This window comes from Penaeus monodon, chromosome 17 (assembly GCF_015228065.2).
Source record: "Penaeus monodon isolate SGIC_2016 chromosome 17, NSTDA_Pmon_1, whole genome shotgun sequence".
NCBI classification, from domain to species: Eukaryota; Metazoa; Arthropoda; class Malacostraca; order Decapoda; family Penaeidae; genus Penaeus; species Penaeus monodon.
Window position 1 is genome coordinate 7,142,209 of NC_051402.1, and position 10,000 is coordinate 7,152,208.

The 10,000-nt window shown below is 38.5% G+C and overlaps 1 protein-coding gene across 1 annotated transcript in view; it reads right to left on the reverse strand.

Annotated features, from left to right (window-relative positions):
* Positions 1-353: 353 nt before the first annotated feature.
* LOC119583530 (dimethylglycine dehydrogenase, mitochondrial-like) overlaps positions 354-10,000 on the reverse strand; it is a 20,916-nt gene continuing 11,269 nt past the window's right edge. Inside the window, exons 4-19 of the mRNA XM_037932062.1 lie at positions 9,970-10,000; positions 9,579-9,675; positions 9,086-9,168; positions 8,636-8,757; positions 8,188-8,436; positions 7,644-7,839; positions 6,706-6,905; positions 5,983-6,124; positions 5,723-5,863; positions 5,261-5,401; positions 4,237-4,399; positions 3,756-3,888; positions 3,206-3,339; positions 2,812-2,913; positions 2,408-2,542; positions 354-865 (exon numbers count right to left, since the gene is read on the reverse strand). The exon at positions 9,970-10,000 is cut by the window's right edge and continues 77 nt beyond it. Of these exons, the coding sequence (XP_037787990.1) occupies positions 782-865; positions 2,408-2,542; positions 2,812-2,913; positions 3,206-3,339; positions 3,756-3,888; positions 4,237-4,399; positions 5,261-5,401; positions 5,723-5,863; positions 5,983-6,124; positions 6,706-6,905; positions 7,644-7,839; positions 8,188-8,436; positions 8,636-8,757; positions 9,086-9,168; positions 9,579-9,675; positions 9,970-10,000 (2,153 nt within the window). The 3' untranslated portion in view covers positions 354-781. The remainder of the gene's footprint in view (positions 866-2,407; positions 2,543-2,811; positions 2,914-3,205; positions 3,340-3,755; positions 3,889-4,236; positions 4,400-5,260; positions 5,402-5,722; positions 5,864-5,982; positions 6,125-6,705; positions 6,906-7,643; positions 7,840-8,187; positions 8,437-8,635; positions 8,758-9,085; positions 9,169-9,578; positions 9,676-9,969) is intronic.

Here is a 10,000-nt window from a genome sequence, read left to right on the forward strand (position 1 = left end):
TTGGGGGGGCAATGGACAAAACTTCCAACAAATGTTCAAAATCCACAACGAAATCATGAACAACCTCGGCTGAACTTTTACATACCACAAAGGCCCTAGTCTTGTGACCTGGGCTCGAGCGAATCAGTATGAATATCATACAAAGCCTCAGAGAGAGAGAGAGAGAGAGAGAGAGAGAGAGAGAGAAGAGAATAGCGGAGAGAGGGAGGGGGAAAGGGTAGGGATTCGAAAAAAATGTGCAGAATATGTGATCTAAAGGGATCCGAAAAGTGCCAGATTTAAATCCGCGCAGATAACTGACGCTGTAGGTGACGTTGTATATATCTTAAATTCTTGGGAAATACGCCTAGAACTTATTACATATTTTTGTTCTCCCCGTTGATTCGTAAGGATACACTCATTAGCACGTCTGTTTTTATTTTCATAATGGATTTATAATGCTGTATATAAATTAAAACAGCCGTCTGATATCACAGGAGAAATATAAGTCACAACAGCACAGTAACATATGAACCTTACGAAAATACATACAACCATGCATACATATACACACGCATACAAGTACAATGCCTTTACCCCATACCTAAGAAATTTTAATAATATCTATCTATACAGCTCTAAATAAAAATATTATCAAAAGGTTAAAACACAACAATTCTGGGTCAAAATATCAAAATATCTTCATACAAAATACAGTCACGCTAAGAAAAGCAATCCATATAAGCAAGTACAGCGTCCCAAGAACCCTGTGTGGTTAGACGTCTGAAAAATGCAGGAAAGATTACTTCTTGGCTCGTGCTGTGTGTGTGAGAACCGGGGGCCCAGCCAGGACGGTGCCGGTGTGCATCTCGCCAAGTAACTCCACCTGTTTGGATAATATTTGTTTGTTTAGAGGAGCTATTATAGAGGATAAGTATTATAGTACTCGATGTAAACATATGAACAAATTATGATATAATATATCTATGATATAGTTAATATTATAATAAGATCAGACATTATATATTATAGTATGTATGGAATGAACATATATGTATATTTGAATATAATATAAGAAATATATATACGATAAATATATATACAATAGAGAACTTATGAATATATTAATAGCTTATATATCATAATATATGATAAAAATATACTAAATGCGAGAAATAAATAAAAAATATCATAATAATTAAGCTATTATAATATAGATATAACTGACATTATTATAAGGCGCTAAAAATATATATCGAGTATATATATATATATAAACTATATATAATAATATTGATAGATTCAATAAATATGAATAATATATACTTGATATATATTATTATAAAATAATATTATATAATAGTGATTATATTTTCAGATTCATAATAAAAAAAAGAATATATAATAAAATATAATAAATATAATATAATATAATATAATATATAAAAAATAAATAATAAATAATAACAAAAACATAAAAATAAATATATATTATATATATATATATATATATATATATATATATATATAATATAATATATATATTCATGTATATAATATATATAGTAATTAATATTAACTTGTTTACTTCCATAATGTTAAAACTGTATAGGAAACATATCACTTAAGTTTATATGCATCTCGAAACCCCTGAACTTGATACAGTCGTACAAAACGAACCATCGAGTTTGATTTTTAATTACCATCAAAAACATGTGGAAGATTCAAATAAAACTGAAAGAGTACCTGACTACTCTGCAACTCATATTGTTTAATATGAGTTCAGCTTCGCTGAACAAAGCTGTGTATTTCTCAGATTCAGTTGAAAAAGAAAAAAAAAAAATAAAAAAAAAAAAAAAAAAAAAAAAAAAAAAAAAAAATATATATATATATAATATATAATATATATATATATATATATATATATATATATATATATATATATATATATATATATATATATATTACATGTATACATTCTTCTCCATATGGAAAGTGGAAGTTACATTAAGTTTTGCATCTTATCGTATCCAGAGCGAGCTCCATGTCCGAATCCGACAACTGAATAATTCCAATGATTACGGACATTTACCTATCTTAGTGATTGAATTATATAAACAAATCAAGATCCACAACATTTTTCTTTGATATTTTGAACTTGTAAGGTACAGAATGATTATGAAGATTTTCATCAGATCGAAGTCAATATTACGTCATATGACTCGGACACGGAAATTCTTACCATGTCTTCCAGCGATCGTTATGACTTTAATTTTTACCCATATCGAGTGAACATCAAGGTAGAGGCATACAACTTGATACAAACCGAAAAGATGTTTCAACAGGTTATAAGGGCAAACATGTATCAAAAGTGTTCGGGGTTACAAAAAAAGGCCTTTAGTTAATATTTATTTTTGCCATATTTTACCTGTACTTCCGTTCCAGGCACAGACAGGAGTGGAGGAACATATGCGAAGGCCAAGGACTTTCCGAGGTGGTACGAGTAACAGCCACTGGTCGTGTTGCCAACAGCCTTGTTTCCAAGCCAGACTGTTTCGTCGCCCTGGAATGCACATCAGAATTGATAAATTGGAAAGTTTAATTCTTATGATCATGTCTGAGCTGTGAATTCTGGTGTTCTGGAGAGAGAGAGAGAGAGAGAGAGAGAGAGAGAGAGAGAGAGAGAGAGAGAGAGAGAGAGAGAGAGAGAGAGAGAGAGAGAGAGAGAGAGAGAGAGAGAGAGAGTCTAATTCTCAAGATCATATCTGATATATGAATTCAGGAGTTACACAATGTTATCTTTTGTAAAACAGTACAATTTCCACAACTTACATGAGGATCGTGATCGTCAGTATCGATTGTCATTTGAATGAGGTGTTTCCTGGGTCTCTTCTTCAATAGTTCCACCAACGCATCTCGGCCCACGAAGTCTCCCTGATGGTAGTCGAATGAAAAAGGAAGAATCAGATCATTAACACAGTTTTAAAAGAAATATTATTTAACCAGACGACTTGTTAAAATGGTTAGACCTCATTTTGCCTGTTATACAAACTAGACGACGAATTTGTATGAGTATTTTAGCCAACTTTATAGAGACTGGAAATTACAGTTCCAAGTAGCATTCCATCGCCTTGGATAGTTGCATCATACGAGTGACAAAATGAAACCTTTCAAAGTGAATGATTCAGTGAGCTTCGAGACGCCGAACCACAACCGTTTCTCTTACCTTGTTCATATTTACAAAGCTCATCAGCCCTGCGTCGATGATGGTAGTGTCCATGTTCATCTCTGCACCCCACATCTTGAAGCCTTTTTCTTGGCGGAGGACATTCACAGCGATGGTGCCGACGTCATTAGCTCCTGCGTGAGAAAACTCGTTGAGAGATATATAATTCTTTCTAATTGGGGGAAATTGTGACTTCTGAAATACTTAAATTGACATGATCAGAGTGGAGATAAAACACTAAAGTTATCGTAATCAAATGAAAAGGACAAAAATTATCATGCGTTAATGTTATTCTGTAAAAATCTGATTTCACTTTTCCATTTTTCTCATTGTTGTGACCGTGAGCAACTGTTCTGTTGAGGTTAAAAGAAAGAAAGAAAAAAATACAAATACAATTTTTAGAAGAACAAAAAGCTTCTCCAATTACAAAATAACAGCAAAAAAACAACACCAATTTGAATAAAGCCCTTTACCTAACCATAATCGGTCCCAAAACCAGACACACAAGTAGAAAAACAACTTTAGTGTCACAAACGCTGCACTGACTCACCAAAGGATTCTCCGTGGTGCAGCAGGGCCTCGTACAGCTGACCCGTCTGTTCACGTGGATGGTACAATTCCCAGCCCAGTTCACCCGTGTACGAAATGCGCATCGCCGTTGTCTTCACGCCGGCCAGATCAACCTGACAAATGCAGTGAGTCGTTGTTAACCCCAGTGAGTTCTTTTGTTTGTAGATTTTAGAACTGTTGAAAAATGCATGTCATAGTAGCCTTTTTCCCTAATTGTACCAAGAAGATACACTTCACGAGAAATGATTAGTTGCTATATATATATATATATATATATGTATATATATATATATGTGTGTGTGTGTGTGTGGGTGTGTGTGTGTGTTTATATTTATACACACACAACATACATATACATATACATACTGCATACGCAACATTAAGCCTATATACAGTCTGAGGCTAGACCCTCAAGCAACTTCAGTCCGAAAAAGCAAGATCCCCAGAAGGGCTCTCTTCACCTCCTTGGACGAGAAGAAGGGGAACTTCCCCTTGAATTCGGGCGCGAGAGTGGCAAGAATCTCCTTCGATTTGGGTCCGGCGATGCTAAGGCAGCCCACGTCTTCGGTGCAGTTGCCGAAGCTTACCTTCCAGTCACCTCGACGGGCGTAGTCCTCTAACCATCTGTAGGTTATTATTATTATTATTATTATTATTATTATTATTGTTGTTGTTGTTTATCATTGTTATTATTTTAGGGTATTTGTCTGAGATGTTCCCACTCAAAATGGGCAGATCGAAAAGATATTTGGGTAGTAGGCCTACCATTATTTATGATAATTTAATATAATAGTGTTTTTCGATCGTCCAAGAATGATTGCAGGTCTCTGTTTCCGCAATGTAGACGAAATTAAACGAATTAAATTGAATTCCAGATCATTAAGGTTTCAAACTTCGTGAACAATTAGCTTTTCGAACACAAACAAACACAGTAACGTATACACAAGGATTCAAAGGAAACACAGCCACAACATGAAAAGAAATTGAACTTTTGACGTTTCGAAATCGTCTCGAGCTCCTCTTTAGATAAAGCAACCAACAATTTTAGATATGAAAGGAAATTCTGACGAGGTTATAGAGCAGCAGAGACACCCCTTAAGAACAAGAACCGAATCAGGTACCGGGAAAGGGGGAGTCAAAATCGAAAAGTCTAGGTAAGGTTTTACTCAATAATAACAACGTCAGCTAAAAACTTTCTCTTAAGTCGTCGACGATACCCGATTCATTTTTTTTTTTACTTACGGTTTCTCTACCACTATATAGTCTTATAAAAATTCTCTTACTGTATCCATTTCGATTATTTGTTTCGTTTGAAGAGAAAAACTCGATGATCTCGAAACGTTACGTTCAAAGTTCTTTTCACACTGTGGCTCCTATTCCTTTCAATAATAATAGTAATAAAGTAATTATATATGTTTTCTTGAATATATATATGTATTCATTTATTCATTGATTTTATTTTATTATTATTATTTTGAACCTGACCTGAGATCGTGCAGCTCCGACCCAGACCCGGTGATGACGAGGAAGGAATCCTCGTGGGTTCTCGTGACGGTGAGCTCGGCGTAGACATGGCCAGAGGGAGAGAGCACGTGAGTGATGACTGTTCGCCCTAGTCTGGGTACGCTGTGGGGAGAAGGGGGTGGTGCGGGGTATTAATGGCCTGTCTCCGTCTGTCTGTCATCAGTGAGTCTCTCTCTCTCTCTCTCTCTCTCTCTCTCTCTCTCTCTCTCTCTCTCTCTCTCTCTCTCTCTCTCTCTCTCTCTCTCTCTCTCTCTCTCTCTCTCTCTCTCTCTCTATCATGTCAATTTTTATCTTTATAAAATTGGTTTATCTATATCATATTCCTGGAAGTTATTTTTTTTCTGTAACTCAGCTATGCTTTGTTATGGTTAGTTATTGTCACCTAACAATGAAAATAAATATACCAAGAGTAGATTGCTTTACTTGTTAGCACCAACGTAGTTCAGGAACTCGGCAGCCTGTGGTCCTTTGACGATCAGTTTCGCGAAGGGCGTAAGGTCGATAATTCCCGCTGTTTTCATGATAAGGTCGACCTCCCTGCCCACAGGCTCATGCCAATTCGTTCTGCGAATGTGAAATCCACGTAATAAAGAAAAAAAAAAAAAAGATCACCAACGACATGCAAACTAACATTCACTGTATTATACAACATGTTATACCATCCTCCATTGGGAAAACTTCACCTCCTAAAGCTAGGGCAATATTCCGGGGTATTTCCAGGGCCGGCGAACCAGGCAGGTTGCTCCCAGCCGCTATGGATGTGCATTCGGGCCCCGCGTTTCTCCAGGAGTTCGTGGGCGCCTGATAACCGGCTGGTTGGGCGGCCTGGCAGAGGAATTTTGAATGTACAAGAATGTTTAAGGACATGTAATCATACGTATGAAACATACGCAGATACAAACACAAACATACACTCTCTCTCTCTCTCTCTCTTTCTCTCTCTCTCTCTCTCCTCTCTCTCTCTCTCTCTCTTCTCTCCCCTCTCTCTCTCACTCTCTCCTCCTCTCTCTCTTCCTCCTCTCTCCCTCCCTCCCTCCCTCTTTTTCCCTCCCTCCCTCTCTTTCCTACCCTCCCTCCCTCTTTTTCCCTCCCTCCCTCTCTTTCCCTCCCTCCCTCTTTCCCTCCTCCCTCTCTTCTCCTCTCTCCTCTCTCCCCTTTCTCTCTCTCTCTCTCTCTCTCTCCTCTCTCTCTCTCTCTCTCTCTCTCTCGTCCTCTCCCTCTCGTCCTCTCCCTCTCGTCCTTGTCTCCCCTCACACCTGCATCAACCATCACAGCAACCCACCCCCCACCCCTACCCCCTTAACAACACGATCCCCCGCCTCCAACAATCTCCTTACAAAATCATAAACATATAAGTATATCTACATATAACGAAGACCCAACTCCCCCCGCGATAAGAGCCTCACCCGCAAAGCGCTCCTCGTGAGGGTAAGTGATGGCGTTATTCATTCCATACGACTCCCGCGCCTTGGCCATGACGAAGGTGTTGTCCGCCCACTTGTTGAATCTCCCGGGGTCGCACTCGTTCAGCTCGAGGGGCGGTTGGCCGTCCAGGATCCAGTCGGCGAGGAACTTGCCGATTCCTCCGCCGTGGACGATGCCGTAACTGACGGAGGGTGTGTGTACAGTAAGGTATTATTGTTATTATTATTGTTTTTATTATTATTATTATTATTGTTTTTATTATTATTATTATTATTATTACTATTATTACTATTATTACTATTGTTATTATCATTATATTACTATTATTACTATTACTATTATTACTATCATTATTGTTACTATTATTATTATTACTATTATTATTATTATTATTACTATTATTATTATTATTATTATTATTATTATTATTATTATTATTTTACTTTTTAGTTTCCTTTTGCTGGAGGGATTGGGTTTGCAAGGAATGTATGGTAGATATTAATTCTATTTTTTGTGCTTTTTGATGTTCTAATGCTTGAGGGAAGGGATGCATAAGGAATGTACAGTATAGTACTTGCAGGATGTACAAGATGATATTACTTTTAATCTTACCTATAATTTTAATCAGTTACAAGCCACGTAATTTTGGGCAAAGTAACATTTTTTTTTTCCAAAACATGTATGTATTTTTTCCTCCAAAATATACACACGCGATTATCTCGATAATAGCAAAAATATCACTAAATTGTCACTAAATTTCCCTTCATTGTTTATAGCTTGCAAAAGAAGACATAAAATTTAACACCAATCTCTCTTCCCCTCATTAACTATATTTATTTCCTCTCATTAACTACAAAACGCCTTTACCATCCACCTTAACAATAACACCACCAACAACACGTGGCACCACATCTCTCACCCAAACCCAGCAGCTATCCACATATTGGGCAACATATCAGGTCCGATCAACGGCAGAACGTCCGGCGTGTACGTAATAGGACCGTTCACGACACTCTGGATGTTGGCGTGGGCGAAACACGGCACCAGCTCCATGGCGACCTCCAGGTGTGGCTCCAGGCGGTCCAGGTCGGGTTCGAAGAGCTCCTTGCCGAAGCCTGGAGGAAGGGGAGGGTTTATTAGGGGGTAAAGAGAGAAGGGCGCTTGAGGGTTTGGTTGTCTTTGGTTCTTAGGTTGTTTTTTGCTCGTTATTGTTATTATTATTATTATTATTATTATTATTATTATTATTATTATTAGAAAGAGTTCGTTGTCGTTCTCTTCGTCTACAAAAATGTACGGGTTGTTTGATTCAGTATCTTTTACCGATGTTATAACCGGCGTAACAGTAAGCTGCAAACTGAAATTAGATGGAAAATACTTAAAATAGGGGAAAAAAGGAAAAAAAATCATGCGTTACACAATCACAATAATAGTGAAAGAGTAAAAGGCACGGTGACACCCACCTGGAGGCACTCGATCCGTGACCCAGTCATTGCACTGCCGCATGGTCTTTTCGCTCTCGTAGGGCCCGATGAGGAGGCCGTCGCGTTCCATGCGGAGGTAGAAGGACCCCTCGAGATGCCGCAGGACGGGGATCTCCCTCTTCAGCGCCTTCACCTCCGGGACCGTCGACGTCACGAGGTACTGGTGGTGGTTCGGGACGAGAGGGAGGTCCGAGCCGGCCAGCAGAGCGACCTCCTTGGCCCAGAAACCTAGAAGGGAATTTCCATCAACCGGATTCTCTTACTCACGCATCAAGACCTCCTCAAGCGGTGGCCGGAGGTGGAGCTTTGGAAAGACTATAAGAACCATAAATTTTCGGTGAACTAATTCTAGGAATCTAGAGAAGTGTTCGAGAGAGGTAGCATGGCGATTATGTATATGTTGATACAAGTCCTCGAGCACGATTACCTGCTGCATTCACTACCCTATTGGCAAGAATGTCTCCCTGAGGAGTTGTAACGATCCATCGACCGTCCTCACGCAGCTGCAGCGCCGTCACCCCCGTCGCCTGCAGGATCTGGGCGCCGTACCTGTCGACGGCGTCATTGTAAATCATGCACACTAATGTTTATTGTCGAAACTCAAAACATTCCCTCCCTAAAGATAAACACATCGTATTTTTCCAGTAATGATATTAGACACATTTAACCGATCATAATGACTATGATAAGCTCACACAGATGTTCAAAGGTTATCAGACAATTTCCATTGCTCGTGGTGACTATGCTCTCACAAAATACTTAAATTATGCTACACAATTACAACAACAATAACAAGAAACCTGGCATACTCACACCCAGACACACAATACACACAGGCCCATCGTCCGTTCCGTTCTACAAGAGATAAAGAACTTACTTGCGTGCCCCCTTGGCGATGGCCTGCGTCAGGGAGTAGGGGTCGACATGGCCATCGTACGGTGTGTAGAGACCCATCAACACCTGCCAGTGTGAACGGATTTTAATAGATCCTCTAAGAAAGTAGGTGTGGATGTTCTAAGAAAGTAGGTGTGGATGTTCTAAGAAAGTAGGTGTGGATGTTCTAAGAAAGTAGGTGTAGATGCTCTAAAAAAGTAGGTGTAGTGTTCTAAGAAACTGTTGTTGTTACATTGACACATATCGTAATAAAGACAAAAAATATATTCGATTTTCTCTGACTTGTTGCTCAGTTCCAACACATCGCCTAGCTTTTAAAATGCCTCTTTACAGACAGCACTGACAGTATACTAATTTTCAAATTATTTTATTCTTTATCCTTTGGTTTTTGTCGTTCGTTAGAAATTTCGAATAACGGAGTATAAAACATCCATTTCTATTGTGTATTAAAAGGTCTCTTTTCCCATACTACTTACGTTGTCGATGTTAGCAATGGGCACAAGTTCTTTGACCTGTTCGGGGGTGATGAGACACTGTGGCGCTTCGTGGTGGCCGTGGCGGGACATTTGGTACCTGTGAGAAACACCCTTTTCACATCCTTTGCTATTTGTTAAAATCTAGAGAATTAGTTCATGTTTGTCAAAGAAATATCTATCCTAATTTCTTTGGGCATAAAGGTAATTTTTTTGTGCTTTCAACGTATTTATCAAACACTTCAAGAGAGAAAAAATTCTAGAGAGCATTTGGAACTAACTTGTTGAACTAACTTTCCTGAAACTTCCTTATCTCAAGTCTGGGACAGGATCATGACCTAGTATTAGTTATAAGAAGTGAAAGGGAGGTGTGATCTATCCTCACGTCACTCACTTCATCTCGTCAACTCGCGTGGGTGTGGTGG